The 19948-nt window shown below is 37.8% G+C and overlaps 1 protein-coding gene across 1 annotated transcript in view; it reads left to right on the forward strand.

Moving 5' to 3' along the window:
- LOC128364546 (metal transporter CNNM4) overlaps positions 1–19948 on the forward strand; it is a 57251-nt gene that overhangs the window by 28540 nt on the left and 8763 nt on the right. Inside the window, exon 5 of the mRNA XM_053325095.1 lies at positions 16728–16824. Coding sequence (XP_053181070.1) covers positions 16728–16824 — 97 coding nt within the window. The remainder of the gene's footprint in view (positions 1–16727; positions 16825–19948) is intronic.

Genomic DNA, 19948 nt, shown 5'->3' on the forward strand with positions numbered 1-19948 from the left:
TAGAGTAGATTTATGATACATTTATGGCTGAATCGCTGCTGTATCTTGTGAGCTTTTGCAAATTCAACAAATTATGACACATTGATCACACCAATAACAAAAGAAAGCGCACTGCAGGGATGAAATCTTCATTAAAATAGAATCTATAGAGAGAAATTAAGACGTGGTGAGAAAGAAAAGGTAAATAAGTGTGTGTGAGTCTGTGTTTTTATATCAACAAACAACAACAACAGTCTCGAAGTGAAAACTGATCCAAAGTCAATCAACTCTTCAAGGAGATTAACTGTCTAGTGTCTACTTTAGGTGTTTATAATGAGCCAGATTTGGAGGAGTGCCAGGCTCTTAATCCAAACCCAACATCTTTCCAAATGCTCGTCATCTCCAGACTTCAGTGCTGGTTGTTAGTTCTGTTCATAATGGAGCGACTGTCACTAAAACGATAGAAGATAATAAACTGATTTTGGCTGAAGTGTTCCTTTTAAAAATGGGTTACACAAATCAAGATGAATGCACCACCTTTCTACACTACGAGGGATAATAATCATGATGTCTGTTTCACTACATCATCAGTTTAACATTTCTAAAGAAAACATAGCAACATTTCTCACACTCATGACAAGGTGTGGTTATAAGTTGGGTGTGGGATACAGCGGAAGAAAATTCAGTTTGTGTTTGACATCAGAAAAACCCTGAAATCAGTTTGTTGGTGCTAAAACCAAAAAAAAGGAAGTCAAAACAATAACTGAAGGGTTTGTGATTTTATTCAAATCGTTTAACGTAAAAGCAGAAACATTAATGAAGCTACTTCCCATTGAAGTGAAGCCTTTTTTTTTCAGGCATTTGTACCATCGCAGTGTCAATATCAGCATCAGGAGAAGAAGAGCAGGCAGCAGATTCATGTTTAATAACATCTAGTGCTGGGCGGTATGACCAAACATGTATATCACGGTATTTTTCGAAATAAAAACGGTTTCACGTATATGACGATATTTTTTTTCATGCATAATCAGCTGTTCACAACATCTTCTAGTGATTGAGAGAGGACTGAGAACTACTACTCTACTGAAGTAGATTGACTTAGGATGGACTGTTATACTGTCATGATGAGTGAATATTAGTAATATCAGAGCTGTCAACATTCCCGTTTTTCCCGTATTTTAGACTCATCTCCCACGGCTCTCCCGTTTTGTCTTTTCTCTCAGGAATCTCCTGTAATTTACAGCCCCAACTTTGTTTGTTAATAATAAGAAGAGCACAATAACTAAGGTTTTATTTTGAAACTTGAAACTGAAGCTCTGTTAGTTTGACAGAAGCTGAAACACACAGCGAAATGTTTTAAGTGTAAATAAAAGTTTCCTGCCTGCGTCAGACGATGCTGAGTTTACTAATTATTAAAAACCAGGATGTGATGTGTGAACTATCGTCATGGTAACTCGCTCGGCAGGCAAACATCTTCTGCTGTTTGTTGAGCGGCAGGAAGTGCAACACTGAAACAGTGTCGCGCAGCGTTCCTAACGTTGTGTGATGAAATACACGGGTATGGCGGTACATTAAAAATTCACGTCATAACGAAAACATACACCGGTATACCGCCCAGCACTAATAACATCTACATCTATAAGTTCACAGCCTCAGTGATCTATCTTACATCCAGGTCACCTTCAATTAAAACAGTTTCACACAAAACCAGCCCACATACCACAACACCCTGCACATGTCCAGTCCAATCATGTCATATGCATTATTGACAAAAGTTAAAGTCAGCTGCATTGACTAGTATAGAGCTGCACACATATTAAAACAACAGATGGGACATTAGAGATCAATTTATTAATTATTTCTCAAACGCAATTATTCATAAATGGCTGCTAATGGCTGTGTCTGAAATCACTCCCTTATTCATTCAATCACTGTTCTCTATATAATAAACATAAAATAGTTCACTCAGTCAATCAAGATTTCAGACATTAACTAATCATCATCATCAGCTGTAGAGTTGCATTGTGGAATATTTTTAGACATTCTGACACTCAAATAAAATGGTGGAGGGTAAATGTGATGCAATAGATAGGGAGTGATTTCTGACACAGCCAGTGTTTTAGAGGGCAGTGGTGTCTTTGAACTTTGCTTTAAGATGTGCAGAGAACATTATTTCAACTGATCATTTTTCACTTTTGTCAGACCCCCTTAACTTGAACTGTTATTTTAAGGGGAGCTAAAGTCTCTTATGGGGAAGCTGAAAATGTAAAAAAAAAAGTGATCAATTTCAACTACTTTTCACTTAAATGACATGTCCCAATGAACCAAAAACGTGGGGTTTCTTACTAAAAGAAGAAAGTAAACAGGAAAAAATGAAATCTGTGCCTTTTTATTGAAATATTTAAGTTTGAAGATACAGTAATGTCTCTTTGCACCATTAAAGACTACAGATCTGTTAGTGTCAACCATTTATTTTCTCTCTGAAGATTCATTATTCAAAATAAAAAGCTGCAAATTCTGATATGACCATCCTTATTATGAGATGTCAGTATACACTAAAATAAATACAGCTTCAGTCAAAATTCAAAGACAAAGGACATTTTTTCCACTATTTAATTTTCTATATTGTCCTCTCTTTACCTGTATCTCCTGTCCTGAGGTAGAAAAGTAAAAGTGTGAGGAAGCTGAAGAAAGAGAGGAGAAATGAGGTATGAGGTTTCACATAGCTGTGACCTCCAACAGAGAGATGGAGATGTGAGAAGGGCTGTTGCTGGTCCTAAAGGACACGCTCTTCACTAATTGATCCCCGTTATATAAGGTAGTAACAGGGGGGGGGGGCTGTCAGTCAGTCAGCTGTCAATACACTAATGTCAACACACACACCCTCCGCAACCTGAGAGTCTCCACCTCCCTCTTTATGTTAGCACACTGTAAACATATAAAATCACTACACTGCCTTTGCTGTATCCGCTCTGTGTACATGTACACGTGCGCTCAAATCCCGCGGGGTGGGAAATCTACGCTTCATTGTCTTAATCTCACTCTTTCACACACATTTATTTCCCACACGCCGGTTATGTCACTGTCCCCAAACAGTCATTAGCCGCCGGTCCAATGATCCGGGGGAATCACTTTAGCTTTCTCCCCGTTGCTCTCGGTCTCGCTGAGATCTTCCCCGTGGGAGGCCGGATATCGAGGATGTTGTGTGTGTAGACCCCACATGTGGAATAATCCGCTGAGACCTTTTTAGTAGGAGGAGGGAGTTGGGGGGGGGGGGGGTCGGCATTTTAGTGTCGGCATGCCAGGAAGGGAATTTTCCACCGCTGAATATTACTGATGTAGCTAGGAGTTGTGAATAGTGCTGAGTAGTGTGTGTGTGTGTGTGTGTGTGTGTGTGTGTGTGTGTAAGTTTTAGTCATATTTTAAAAGTAGAGTCGCAGGGAGCAGATAGATGAACTACTTCTGTCATAAAGGATTTTTTTTTTTGCTTCCATTTCTGAGCGTGTAAGCCACTTTCCATTGTTGGTTTGTCTTCTTTTTTTTTTCTTTCTTTTTTTTAAGGAACCTGGATTTATGTAAAAATGTTCACCTCACAGGAAATGTTTACATAAGATTCTGTACTCAATCAATATTAAATTTCAGTAATTACACACACACACACACACACACACACACACACACACACACACACACACACTGCTGACTACTCTGTGAATTATGAATTTCCTCCCTCAAATTTTCTTGGACTGAGCCTGCATGTCGACAACTTGTGGAAAATTGCAAGTTTGTGTGCAAGTTATGTTTGTACTGTAAATAAAATTAGACTTTCACATTCCAGGTTTGCTTGTTTGGAAACAGAGAGAGAGAGAGAGAGAGAGAGAGAGAGAGAGAGAGAGAGAGAGAGAGAGGGGGGGGGGGGGGGGATGCTGAAGAGGGATGGAGAAGAGGGATGGAAATCCTCGGGATCCTTGTAACCATTAGAGTGGAGATGGTGGTCAAATCCTCTCTGCATTGCATGTTTAATGACTTGCTGCATATAAACCTACCCTCCTGTAAACAACTGCTATGTACTTAATCTTTAGTATATAAAGGCTGTAGCATTTTAGCCTTTATTGGCAGATAGTAGAGATAGAAAAAAGCATTGAAAGATTACTACTTACCCTATTTAAAATGCATAAGTAACTATTTAAGTGACTTAATCAAAAGTAATGTTATTATATTTCATTACTTTTCTAATGTTTTTTAGGGTAAGTGTGAGTTCAGGTGTTTTTCATGGATACGATACGATGATTTATAAGGGATATCATTTCTTAAGAAGCAAAATTTATCTCTCATTTGAAAATGTATTCATTAGTTCAAGTCTAAAGGCCGATTTATGCTTCTGCGTCGGACCGACAGCGTAGCTACGTGTAGCCCTGTGCGTTGATGCGGACCCCTATGCCGTAGCACAGACTGTATAAAAGAACCCGCAAATAAATTCTAACTACGCGTCACGGCAACGCGGACCGCAAGGGCTGTGATTGGTCCGGTCAGTTGCTCCGGCAGTTGCTTTATTTACTAATAATGAACAAAAGGTATGTGTTTTCTGTTATTAGAGCACGTAGCGCAATGCTACATGCTACTGTGACCGGAAGATAAACAAGGATACAGATAAGAGACTCCTCTGAAACCACACACACACACACACACACACACACACACAGTCACACCCCCTAGCAACACGTTCCCTCGACGCAGAACTTCGAAAGGACAACGACGGTATCGCTCCGACGCAGAATCAGCCTTAACATGGGATTAATTGGTACTGTGACATCATTTAAGCCCACGTCATGATTTATTTACAAAGTATAAAAAATATTGATTTTAGAGAATTAAAAACATCAATGTATGTATTCAGTAACATGTTGAATATTTAAAAAATGAGGTTAAATCCTCCTGAGCAAAATCTTAAAGGTCTGACTTCTGATGTAACCTCCTTTTGTAGTCATCAACATTTTCATAAGTAACTGTAATTTAATGACATTTCCTCTCAGTAACTGTAACATATTACAGTGAACACTGTTACATTATAACTAGATACTTCCCAACACTGGATATGACTCATAATAACGGCCCCAGACAAATCCAGCCAGACCAAAACATATCTCACATCTGACTTGTCTGTTACATCTAATGTTTAGTTCCTCTTTGTAAAATGACTGGTGTCACGTACAGATTTAAACCTCACAAACAACGCTGAGCAGTCCTGAAGCTGCTGCCGGCCTGTGAGGTGATTTCAGCCACTAGATTTGGAGTTGGCCACATTGACTGTTGCAGGATCATGTTACAGGCTCAAAAAGACTTTTGCAAACACCCTGAGATGACTCTTTTGTAGTGAGTCACATTAGGATGCATTATTTCATCCTATTCATGTGTGCAGGGAGCCAAGAGGAAGTCAGCCGGCCCCACTGTTGCATCAGTAATGTGCATGCTGTTAAATGGCTCAGTCAGAGGAAGACTACATGCTCTATGAGGCTAAAAACACGGGAACCAGAAGGATGTCGAGTATAATCTTCTGCACTGTTTAACCCTTGCGTGACTCCATTGTTTCTTTATTTCTCGTAAACCAGAACTACTCATTGGTAGTCCATTCATGTCACAATGTTAAAGGACACAAAGGCCAAAACAGTCATATTAACAGTAGGGTTGGGCCGATATGCTTTTGTGCTGATTACGATTTTTGGGTCCCGATTCGATTTTATCAAGTATTGCGATTTTATATTTCAATTATTGTGATTTTCTTTCCTTAAACAAGAACAGGTTGAACCAAACACTTGATAATACATCATAAGTCATATTTACAAAAAACAATAATACACACATCAGTTTGTGAGATTTATTTTTAAAACTGTGAAACCTGCCCTCACAAAACATTCACATCCGCCAACATCTTACAATAAACTAAACTGCTACATTTAGCTGGTCTTTAAAAAGAAAAAAAAAAGAAGAAAAATTGTAAATAAATAAATTGCCAGGAAAAAAAATCATGATTAATATAAAAATCAGTTTTTTTGGCCCAGCCCTAATAAACAGCTGCTTTTAGTTTCATCCTTACTTGAACTTCCCAACTTTACTTCCCTACTTGTCAATTATCTAATCAAATGTATTTCTATCTTGCGTTCCCAACCATAAGTCCTCACAAATATATGAATCTTATTTTAAAAAATCTTTACTGAGTCAACTTTTGGTTGATTTTTAATAACCTTTCCGGCACTGTCAACACTTCTCGAGATGGTTTCCGAGTAAATAACCACCCGCTGGCTTCATCTGATGTGCTGAGTTAGTATTTTACGGTAACATTAACGGTAATTTTAACATTACCGGTAACAGTGCTCCTGCTGTGAAGGTGCTGTGAGAGTAACAGAATGACTACAGACAGAATAAGTAAATACTCAGAGGAACGCTTGTGTGGTACTTAAAAATCAGCCCTGGCAGACCGACAGAGGTGAATGAATGATGAATGTAGCTCTGGACTCTGTGTGTGTCTCTGTGTGTCTGTGTGTGTCTGTGTGTGTGTGTGTGTGTGTGTGTGTGTTTGTGTTTATGTGTGTGTACATTTGCATGCTTGGCTGTATTTTCGGCCTAATTTGTGTATGTATGTCCGATGTGTGGGATGCTGGTTGACTCATGAGAACCCAAAACCTCAGATACAGATAATTCAACCTCCTTGTTCCACTCCTTTTATAGTGTGTGTGTGCGTGTTTGCGCGTGTGTGTGTGTGTGTGTGTGTGTATGTTTGCATGTATGTGTGTGTGTGTGTGTGTGTGTGTGTGTGTGTTTTCCTGGTAGTGATCCTCGCTGTCAGCAGGCTGGCTGTTTGTTTATGACCAGTATGATTCATGTGTCTATAAAGATGCTCTGTGGTGATTCTCACAGGACAGAGTTAGAGCACTGTACTGTTCGTGAGGTTCCTTCATCCTCTGGAAAAATGTAACTTAGTGATTACGTTAGGGTCTTGATGAAAGGATGGGATGATGTTCAGCATATTTACTGAATTAGCTCAACGATAGTTATTTTAAACGTCTGGATACTTAGGAATCTTGTATTTACTACTGAGGCTTATAAGTCTTCATCATTGCTTTGTTTTTACTATTTTTGGTATCTTTATTTATATGATGCTGATGGTTTCCTGGTTGACAGTCATACTGTGTTTCCCAGTTAGTACCGAGCATCAATGAATAATACTCTGTTTGTCGGCTCCAGTAAATAGTCAGTCTCATTTCACTGTGCAGCTGCTGTATTCTTTGGTGACAGCAGCTAATGATCATTTTTATTATAAGTTAAACTATCAGTAGTCTGTTTGATTCACAGATTAATCAATGTTGTTTTTAGCCATGATAATTAGCGACTTATCGTACATTAGCATAATTATCAACGTCATCATGTCAATATATCGGCTTATTGTATGATACATGACATCATTTGTGTGACCTCAGTATTGCCACACTTCACATTAGCAGCTAAGAGACTATTCATGTCACATTGGCTGAGTGAGTCTGTCCCCAACTATAATGGCAGTCTGTGTTTTTACATTAGTGTAGTTCCCACTCTCCAATCCCATCCCCCACCTCCCCCTTTGCATTATTATATTATCATTATATCTGTGGTATAAAATGATTTTCAAATGACAAGAGTAGTTATCATGACAGGTCTAAATGTAACAGTGCTTATTATAAAACCTTTAGTGATCCCTAAACGTTTCATCTAGCGCCACCATTAGGCCGATATTCCACTTTCTTAATACTTTAATGATTGAACACTTGCTCTTAACTCATAAATATTAACATGATAACACACTGAACTAAGACGATGAACATAGTAAACATTATATCTGCTAAACTCCAGCGTGTTAATATTGTTATGTGAGCATGTTAGCTTCCATATGAAACTATTTTGATAACAGATTAATCAATTCAGTCATTTTTAAAGCAATTATGCCACTGCAATCCTCTGCTCTGTGGAGATTTGATGCTTTTCTTGATCATAGACGACACTAAGTTGAATATCTTTTGGTTTTATTTTGTTATTCACACAAAACACAAAAATTGAAGACATCACTGTAGCCTCTGAGAAAATATGAATGTCACACTATGAATCACTCTTACTTCTATGACTATACTGTTATTTCACTGACTAAATGACTGATTCATCAAGAAAATAATCATCATATTACTCTATAATGAAAATATACTGTATTATAACTGCAGTGCTAAAATGTCTTCAGACAGACAAAGTTTCTATATTTATGTTAAAAATGAAACTGAGAAACACAAACAAACACTCGTATAGACGCTACAGACAGATACTTGATCAATTGTAAACATAGTCACCGTTAATTTTCTGTATCTGGCTGATGGAAATCATTCGTCATCAGTATTTAAACGCTATTGTTGTAGTTACATTCCAGGATGATAACGCAAGAACATATTTGTGAGCAACTCTTCCTGTTGTGGAGGAGCACTGGAAAAAAAGGAGTCCTGTGAGGATAGGAAGTATTCCTAGACTTAAAAGAAGCCGTGTTTGTGTGCGCGCGTGTGTGTGTGTGTCTGACGGAGCGTACATGACTCAGTGACTTTGCAAAAACTGTCAGAGGAAACCGTTGAGTTTGACATCAACCATTAACTGAAGTCAGAAATTCATTTTATGACAAACACATGGTCACAGACCACTAAACACTGAGTCTGCTAATATACACACAAACACTCACTCACACCACAAAACCACAAATACACACACATGCACAATATGAGGGTGTGTGTGTGTGTGTTTGTGTGTGTGTGGTTTCAGGTGGAGCCTCCTACTGGTTTTGTTATAAGTTATTAACAAACCTGTGACAGCGATTCCTCAGACCTCTGCAGGGGCTTATCAGAGCTACACACACACACACACACACACACATACACAGACACACACACACAAAGTGGGCAGTATTCTCAGACACTATGGTTTCTTATTGCCTCTGAACTGGATTTTCCATCCAGTTAAGAAAAACACACACACACACACACACACACACACACACACACACACACACACACACACACACACACACACTCACACTCACACTCACACTCACACTCTAATTGACCTTTACTGGCACTCTCACAGGAAGGTTGCATCTTCCCATTTTCCTGATCGATGCTTCTTTGTTTAGAGACCAGAAGATTCAGTTTCAAACTCTCTTACACTGAAGTAAACTGGCTTCATTACTATTCTCAGAGTTGTTTCTTAAAAACAAGCTGAGAATTTATGGGAATATAAGAAATTACAAATATATTCTTGACTATAAAGCAAAAATATTTTCACTACAGCGCTTGTTGAGCACATTTTGGGATTTATACTTACTTTTCACTTCAGTTTTTGCTTCTACATGCATATTCTGAGCTTACTGACCTCTCTGTTTACTGCAGGAGGTTTTTCACTGTGTATAATATTATTATTACAGAGAGAAACAGTGACCAGAGCTACAGAAATAAGACCCTAGTTGTGATAAACTGGAATGATCCTTAATCAGCGTTGGGTACGACGTGTTTGCCGTCTTACTGGTAGTTTGATGGAGGGTTGATATCAGGTTGTTATCTGTGCCTTCGTTAGAAAACACTGGTCGGGTAGCTTGGTGTGGTCCACCAAAAAAGGGGGGAAATGTGACTCTTGATTGCTCCAAATTTGTCTTATCTGACATGCTAACGTTCAGGAATCAGCTGGTTTTAGTTCAGAGTCGCTGAGAGGACGTGACTTCAGTGTCGTAGCAGTCATTGTGGCTAACGTTGAGCCCACTGATGACCAGGGTTGAGACGGTTACTGTGGAAATGTAATAAGTTACAGATTACTAGTTACCCTATTTAATATGTAATAAGTAATGTTACTTTTTCGATTATTCAATCAAAGTAATGTTACTCATTACATTTGATTACTTTAAGTTCAGGTGTCTTTCATGGATACTGACATGATTTATAAGGGAGATCATTTCTTATAAAGCAACATTTATCTCTCATTGTAAAATGTATTCATTAGTTCATGTAGATTTTGGAATATAAAATAAAGATAATAAAGATAATAAATCTGGGATGGGCTAAATTGGTACTGTGACTCCATTTAAACCAATGTCATGATTAATTTACAAAATATAAAAAGATTTCATAGAACTAATAGAACATGTTAAATATTTTAAAAAATGAGGGAAAAAACCCTCCTGAGCAAAATCTTAAAAGTCTGACTTCAGATGTAACCTCCTTTATTATAATCATCAACATTTTCATAAGTGACTGTAATTTAATGACACATTTCACTTATTGTGTAATTTGGCCGTTACATGTAACCAGTTACTCCCCAACGCTGGTGATGATGGTCAATCCCTCCAAACTGTCGGCTGTCTCTTTATTAAATTATAACATGTCCCTTTCTTTAGTTAACACAGATGATGTAACACAGATGGAGGCATTAAAGTTGTTGTAATGAAACTTTTTTTTTTTTAACTTTCCCAACACTTTTCCAGGACCTTTTTAATCTTCCTCTGCTGTCAATAAAGCCCAATTTAAACTTCTACTTTAGTGACCTTGAGGAATCACACCAACACTGTAACAGGAAGTCATCTCTAGCTCCACTGAAGGCTCTACTATAGAGTATACTTCACTGACTCCACCTCATTCTTTAGTTGACCTTTTCTGCCCTGACCCACCTTGATTTGTTTGATCAATGAAATAGAAAACTCATCTGTAGCTAGCAGTCACAGTAGAGTATAAATGATCACAAGGTCACAAACGTTGGGGGAGGGGTTGTGTTAGAAAGCTGTTGACACCCGCATAGATCAGCACCTTGATATATGTCAATTTGATGAATAGAGAAACTTCAGCAAGGACACACAGTTCTCGCTCACGTTGTCGATGAGTCATAAAACACTGACTTGAACTTTGGCCAAGACCCACCTACTGTGCAGGTCTCCGCACATGTCTTAGCAAAACACACACACACACACACAACCAGAAACACACACACTCCTGTTGAACTTTAAGCTAAAACACAGCACAGAGTAAAAAATTGAAGTGCTGCTGTAATTATGTCAAAGTCTTCAGAGCTTTACTGCAATACTTTTTCTTTTTTTATATATAAACCTCACCTGCATGTGTCTCCATTACAGACTAAAGCTAGTTATTTTGGGTTTAGGTAAAAAAAAAGTAGATTTTTCAGCCACAGATGTCTATAAATTCAACAAATGCAACAAGAACTGAAAATGTATAAACTTAGTGGCACAGCTGTTGTATTGGATTGCATTAGATTGCTCAGGTATTCCTTATAAAAGTGCTCGGTAAGTGTGGTTAGTGTTAGCCAATTCATCAACTGGAAATATTTCAGATGTTTTCCTTCATTTTATACACACTCCCCCAAAATCCAGCCTGGCAAATTGTTACCTTTTCTACCTATGATCGTAACCTGATGAATTAGTGTTATCTCTATGTGATCACATTTTGATTGTGATATCACTAAAAGCTTAAATAATGCATGTTTAATTAAAGGTTTTACTAGTGTTGTAGTTTAATCCTGCATTTAGCTCAACTTCAGTTTTCCGAGTATGCTAATGCTAAATTGTGCTTTTTTTAAGGAAGGTTTTGTGTAGTTTACAGTTTTCAGAATAATATAAATGTTGTTACAGTTGTTCTCTGCAACCACGTAGCGTCAAACTCCTGCTGATTGTCTGAAATCATCACAATTGGCGACAGACTGCAGTTGTTTGGCCACATCGAGGTTACATTTTTAACTTTTAAGCAGTCTATGTTGCAGATTTTATAGTATGATCCTGCAGAGGCTGAGGAGTAAAATTCGCCTCCACACTTGCAGATTATATCTCATATCACACGCAAAAAAATGATAAATATAAAAGCTTGTGATCAGTGTCAGTGGGGGCCCACGCTGGTCTCTGAAGGCCTGATAGTGGTGCAGTATACAGGTTGAAGCAAAATGTTGGCAGGCTGTACTGTCAGCACAGATCTAGGAAAACAGGTCTGACCAGAGTACCGGCAGGCTTTACACCTTTCATTCTCTCCTATCCTCCACCTCCCTCTTGTTTCTATTCTTTCTCCTCTCCCTCTCCCTCCCCCGAGCCTCCCATTTTTAAATTAAAACACCAGCAATAGCAACCACAGTGGACGCAGCCGCAAGTCTCCTGGAGTCAGCCCTCTGCATGCTCGTGAGACATGGGAGAGCCACGTATGAGTTTATTGCATGCACACGTGTTACAGGCTAAGTATTTAACCCCGGCTGATGCACACATGCATGCCGGCCATATGTCAAGAGATTAGCATCTTTCCAAATCTGCTGATATACGTTAAGAGGCAGAAAGCTGCAGGTTTAACCTTGGTCATATGGGTCAGGTGAAGAAGTCACACCGCCCTAAACCTTGCATACTAACTATAAATTGAAGAAATGTGGGATTATGAATGAAACATCAGATATTTGAATCCCTGGTATGAGAAGCTTCCTGTGAATTCCTCTAGGGTTCAAAGCGGTAAAGCCAGAGAAGTTTCGGAGGGAATGTTAACCCCTCTCTTTCAGCGGCGAGTCGTCCTTGAGCAGATTATTTGACCTCTGATTACTCAGTGGCTGAAGGTAGAAGCCTGAGCAGGTGTGAATATTTGTGACGGGATAAGTTTGGACCAGAGCGTCACTGCAAAGTCATACGAGTGTTTTTTTAAACCTTTTTTAAAAATTATTAAACGAAGATGAAACATAAGAATCACTTCACCTAGAGAGATGAGTGTTGACAGATGGGAAGATTGTCCTCATTAAAAAACTAAAAACTAAAAGTGAAGCTGAATCATGATGAAAGACGGAAAGCAGAAGACTAAAAGAGAATAATCCATGATGACAGTTGTGTTTATCTTACGAGCTAATGTTAGCAGGGAAGCTAATGAGCTTCTTGGCTGTGAGTATGTGGACTAAGCACAAGCATAAAGACATGACATGGCACAATTTTGACTCGGACACTCCACACACACACACACACACACACACACACACACACACACACACACACACACACACACACCACACAGGCACCAACCTCCAAACATCTAAAGTATTCAAAACATGTCACACACATGAGTGTATTTCCTTTTTGGGGTTATCATAATAAAATTCCCATATTATTTTTGCTCCACAGGTTTCTGCTGTTAGAGAGAAAAGATGTTCATGCTTAACTGATCAAAGAATAAAATTAATCCACCAAATGTTTTGATAACCGATTAATCATGTGAGCCATTTATCAAGCAAAAATGCCCAAAGTTGGCTTTAAAATGTGAGGAATTGCTGTGTTTCTCTGTCTTCTATCATAGAAAATAAAATATCTTTCTGTTGGACTGTTCATCTGAAAAAACAAGCAAATTAAAGACGTCAGAGAACTTTTAATTGGCTTTTTTCCACCTCCTTTTTAGGACATTTGATAAACCAAACAGTTGATTGATTAACTAAAAATGCAACTAACACATTAGTCAGCAATATAAATCATTTTTGCAGCCCGAGAGATGATAAATAAGGAAGAATTATGACCAGTAAGCCCCAAAATGTTATGATAAAGTGTCATTTAAGATCATAAAACAAGCAGTGAGTGTGCTGAAAAAGATGCTTCAGTTTATTTTTTGACAATTTACTATCCTGTCAGGATTTGGAGGGATGATATCAAATTAAAAACAAGACTGAATATAGTCAAAATAGGGTCGCTGTGAGAAAAATAAACCGGCTAAATAGTCAGATTAGTGCTTTAAATGTAGACGCTGTGGCAGAGAAGTAGCCGTGGCAACAGGATAAATGAGTTTAGCTCTGATCAGTGTTGACATCAGTTGCGAAGCTCTCACTGCGGAGCCGCGGGGAGATGTTGTGAGTTGTTTAGTGACAGAGACGCTAACACACACACACACACCCCTCCCCTTATCCCCCCCTGCCTCTCCTGTTATATCCAAGCCAGGTTTCTAATCTGGCACGCACCCTAAAATAGCAGGAGTTTATGTTTGTAAACGGTTGCTCTGTCATAACAGCTCATACCAGGAGATCTTAAAGATAAACTTATATTAAACTTAATTATGAGCGTCTGATTAAATTGACTCGTTAATGTGAAATAAGCTTAATGATCTCTGGATGTGGAATTATAAACCTCCGTCAGCAGGTGTCACATACAGTTGAGTCATACGCCGTTTTTACATATGAACTATGAGCAATGTCTGGAAAATCAGGCTCAGACATTTTCCGGAGAATCCACGACCGTATTCACACACAGACTCAATCGGACATTACTCAGGCTTTGTGCTAGTGAGCTGCCAGCCGGGGTAAAGTCTTTTTAATGTCTGATCCGACTGATTTGGACATTTGCGCCTCTAGGTAATGTCTGTAAAATTTCAAGGTTGCAGCGTTTAACCTCATTATCATTTTCCCCCTAAAGTTTAAAACAAACTTTCATACACATTTTTACATTTATAGAGGAAAAGCTTGTATTTTAGGACGGCATAACTCATATTCTGTTTCTGCTTGTTCCAACACACTGTTGATGCTTCATTAAATGGTTGCACCATATCTGATGGTCAGTGTTGGGGAGTAACTAGTTACATGTAACAGCATTATGTCATTTAATAAAACAATAAATGTAACTTTAATCCATTACAGCACTCAAAAGCACTTTACAAGACACATAAAATAATAACAACAGTACATCAAACATAATAAATCAGCAAACAAAAACTGAAGTGAAAAGTAAGGGGTAAAAATCCCAAAATGTGCTCAATAAGTGCTTACTGTAGTTAAAGTCTGCTAAAAGTTACTCCGCTCTGAATCCAATGATATTTTAATTGGTCTTCTCAAAATATTTTTGCTTTTATAGTCAAGAATATATTTGTAATTTCTCGTTGACATTGTGTGTGACTTGCTTCTGTGTGTAACTGTATTATATTAACTTTAGTATTAGCTGCATAATGTTTTAATCGTGACCTGCCGAGGGGCTGCAGATGGAAATTAGATGTAACATTTATGCTTATAAGTTTACATGTTTCCTTACAGATAAAGCAAGTAAATAAATACATTTTTCCTCATGTAATTTTAACCTTGTTTGAAAATTAGAAAAAATAATCAACTGTAATAAGTTACAATACTTTGATTAAATAATTGAAATAGTTACATTACTTATTACATTTTAAATAGAGTAACTATTAATCTTTCATCTATTATATATTTGATATGCTTGGAAGCCTTAAAATCCTGACGAGAATTTAAATTAATGTTGCACAGATATAAGAAAGACTTTTCAGCACAAAATGACTCTGTACAAAAGGTCCAGCAGAGCCTAATCTCTTTAAATCCAACTTCTTAACTTCTGCAGAGTAAAATGAAAAGAGACTTATCTGGAACTCTAATTGAAAACTTTTATAAAATGTGACTGTGACTGTACCATCAGCGATTAGACACGTAGCGACCTCCCCAATGCAATGTCTTATTTGCCCTCTCTGTTTTGGTTTCTCTTCTATTTTACCACCTGCTCTGCTTTCATCAGCTCAGTCCATGTGAAGGGGGATGGGGGGAGGATGGAGGGATGGAGGGAAGGAGGGACGACAGTGTGGATTAACTGTGCTGTGTTGTTGCTGCAGTTCACACATTCCAGCGGGCCGATTCGGGCCAACTCTCTGTACCAACACAGAGGCCTCCTTCTGTCCTCTCCTCTGTCCTGGCATCGCTCTATCTCCATCCCTGTCTCTAATTTATCCATTCATGTGTTCTGCACCCTTGAATTAAGTTTTACAAAGAGCCTCTATTAAGTCTGGTCACACCCCCCTCCTCCTTTTCCCCTCTCTCTCTCTCTCTCTCTTTGCATTTGCTTCACATCACCCATCTGTGCTCATGCCACTCAGCAGATTTAGGAATCCTGATTTATAGAGTGCTTCACTGGTGTTTAAACAAGGGCATAGTTTACATGTTTCCCTCCCCAAATGATTAAGGGTCTTTCCAGAAGTCGATCACTAATAAAATACCCTTGGCCACTGTGGTTTGAGCTGTGATTGTACTGCCCTCTGCTGGCCAAACAGTGCAACCCCCTCCAAAAAAATCCCAATGTCAGAGTTACAAGGCAGTATTATGTCTTTCTTGATAGGTTGATATCGTCAAGTCATTGTTACTGGACAGATTTTGGACCCTAATTGAGCTGATAAGCTGCCTAAAAATGTGATTCTCATGACTTTAAATGATGATGTTAGATTTTTTTGTGAAACACTGAGCTTTTGCACTTTTCTTTGCATTTTTTTTAACATAAAATAAATCAGTTTCTATAAACATGTTCTTCAGAATGAACTTCAGCTATAATCCACTGTGGGAAAAAACGTTTGTTATAGATACACTGAAGCTTGTCGTCCATCACTTGATTTCAATGGACTTGGTAATAAAGGAATATAAAGATGTTCTTAATGTACTCTGTAGTATAACTGATGCCTAAATTATATAAACAAGTAAATAATAAAAAATATATTCTTGAAGTCTATTTTGCTGATCATATTGTAAAATAAATTCCAATACTCTCATTAGTTCAGATATTTAACAGAATTAATTAATGAGGAAAATGATATCTGCTGCTCTAATATTATGTTACTGTGTTTATGCTAATAAAGGAATAATGAGTCTCAGGATCATAAAGCTGTACTCTGTCTCACATTGTCCATTTTTGTTTGTGTTGTTTCTGTCAGGGACGAGTTGAGGTGGAGGCCGGCAATGAAAACATGAAGTTTGAGACCGGACCGTTCTCTTACTACGGCGTCATGGCGCTCAGTGCCCCCACACTGGGTGAGTCGACTACCCCATCTCTCCCCCCACCATCCTCCTCTCCTCTCCTCCCTGCCTTTCTCCTCTTCTCTTCTCTTATCCTCGGATAGGCTCGTAGTATTTGTTCAATATTACTTCACAATGAATTGATCTACTATGATTACTTTAGTATTTACAGTGTAATGGGTCAGATTTAAAGGGCTCTACTGCCACCTAGTGGTATGATGTTAGAGGACAACAGCCTCCTGCAGCCAGTAAAATATTAGGTTTTACAAACTTATGTAATCTATTCATTTAGATAGATAAATATAGGTGATATTATTCCAGTATTCTATAAATTGAGATGCACCAATTTGAACCTCTGAATAGGTATCAGAGCCAAAACTGATTTTTACTAAGTGGATCTCACATTAACAAAATACAGATTCTTTTTCAAATAAAATTTTAATGAGTTCCACCTGGTGAAGAATACAAACTTTATATTTGGGCAAGAATAGGGCACTAATGTTGGATCAATTCTTAATACTAGTGGATATGCTGAGTTGAGGTATTAAAATAAAATAAAAAGCTTTGTATTACATGAAATATGCACATTTTACATAATGCAAAAGGCAATATATGTTCTGAAATTCACAGTTTTTGATTACATGTCGGTTGGTGGACAGGTGCAGCATATGCTTCAAATGTCAACACAGCATGATATCAACGATTTTCACAAGGCTGCTCAGTAGTAATCAGTAGATTTTAAAAGATTCTTAAATACTAGAAAATAAGTTTTCTGTATTGCGCTTTAAGCTTTAACATCTCATAGTAGTGAGCAGCCATAGAGTCGGAAGCTGAAGTGCGCCACCCGAAGAAGTTAAGAACTGAAATGATTTGCTGATATAAAGTTGAGAGCTGAACTGCAACACTGTCGAAGCTTGAAGCTGAAATGAACTGCCTAGAAATGCTGAGACTATAAACGCTTTGCATGGAAAGCAGGCAGATGAGCTGCGTTGCTGCACACACATTGAAACCAACAGCGCATCCACCTGAAGATCTGAGAGCTGAAATGTTTACCTGAAAAGCAAAGAATTAAACAACATTACCAGACAGAGAAAAAATTAAATGACATACATTGATTAAAAAGGTTTGTGGTAGACACACACATTCAGAGTAAGAACACAGGTGCTGGACTAAATAACAAATGTGTAAAAGCAAGAAAAGAGCAGAAGAGCAGGTCTGAAGAAGAGCACTGAGCTTCAAATCTACCTGCATTGGGAGCTGCAGTGTGCTGACTTTTTTCTTGCTTTTAAAAGAAAATACATCAATTACCAGCATGTTCACATGAAGAAAAGGACTGAAGGATGAAAAAAGATAAGGCACTTAAATTGTAGTAGTAGAATACAAATGAAGTGTAACATGTATGCCTTAAAACAATCACACAATAATATAATTATAAGGACTAAAACTATTACATAAAAAGTGACCTTCAGTACATGAGGGAGCTTCCCTTAGAGCAGAGAGAAAACTGTGCTGAGTGATGAGATGTGCAAAAAATAAGAGAGTCAGCATCATTTACATGGTATTAAAAAATCTGACACTTCTCTCTGGGCAGCAGCTTAAAATTATTTGATTAAGATAGTTTATATAGAATGTAGTTAAGATAAAACGTTATGATTTATGCATTTTACTGCACTTAAAACACTTTATTGAAACCAAAGTTAACCTGTGTGGCTCTCAGTAAACAACTGCAGCGTAATATTTACATCCAGTTACTATTAACCCTCACATATTGCTCATAAACTGACTCATAATTAGTCTCTACACCACATTTATAAATTCCCCATCAATCATTAATAAGTGTTTGATTAATCTTATGGAGAAAAAAGACATTTACAATCACTATTTTACAGTCTTTTTATAGAATATGATGATTTTTGTAATAAACACAGGTCAAATTTGTACATTTACGTGTACAGAAATGGGTATCAGCTGCACAAAAATGAAACAAATGATGCATTTTATTTCCATTTTGTAAACTGTGGGTCACATTAGGAAAGGTCCAGCCATAACAAATGTGATGTTTTTACTTTCAAATGTCCAACCAGTCAAATTTGACCTTGAATAGTATGAAAGGGTTTATCACAGGATAAACAGCACCACCTGGTGGAAAATGTAATAATTACACACATACATTTTTTTAAAGCAGTCCAATGACCCAAAATAAAACATATAAACACATACGTTCACAATATGTAAGATTTAATTTATATTATAGTTATTAAAAATTATTGAGAATTTGTTTACACATTTTACACCATTTTACTTAAAACCTTCTATAATTTACTTGTTTAATTAAATCTTGCCAGGTTTGTGGTCACATGTTCACACTCACTGCGGTTTTGATTCACAGCATTTGTTCAAACATGCTTGGTTGGTGTTTACCTCGTCGTATTTTAAGCAAGGAAATTAAACTTAAAAGGTTTGTTTTTTCTTTTTTAGATACATGTTATAGCATGTGATATAATTTAATTAAGTGGTAGAGGTGAGGTCTGGTCTGCGTACGTTAACAAATACGGGAGTTAAACGAACACATGCAAACAGACTCCTCAGGTGCAGCGTGCCCTCGTTCACCTCCTCGTCTGTGACCTCGATGACTTGCTCGTGAACAACAGTGAATGAACAGATGATACACAGAGAGAGCGTTTAATAAATTAAATTATATCAGTTAAAAAGGCCCAGCAGAGAAAAAAAAGTGATGTTTTTACTGTGTTAGAATAAAAGCCTATTTTTGAAGTTAGAGGAGTGAAATGTTTCTCTGATGTGTGAGAGAGAGTTCACTGAGTTCACGGGGAGCGTTCATGTGTTGGATGGGGGATGGGGCAGCAGGGAGAAATGCCTAACTGGTTGCTGAAATCTCTCCTGCTGATGACCTTTGAACTCCTCCCCTCCTTACCTCCCTCTCTCTCTCTTTTTCTCTCTCTCACACACTCAGTTTTCACTCCCTTAAATACAACATCACTCTTATCTTTCTTCTATTTGCCAGTTTTTCAGTTTTGTGATGTTTTCTTCCTGTTGATGACATGCGGCCGTCAGCTTGTCTCTCTGTTGTCCGTTTGTGTCAGTTTGACCTCTCCTTTCATGTCTGTTTACATGTCAGTCT

Source organism: Scomber japonicus, chromosome 9 (assembly GCF_027409825.1).
Source record: "Scomber japonicus isolate fScoJap1 chromosome 9, fScoJap1.pri, whole genome shotgun sequence".
Classification (NCBI taxonomy): Eukaryota; Metazoa; Chordata; class Actinopteri; order Scombriformes; family Scombridae; genus Scomber; species Scomber japonicus.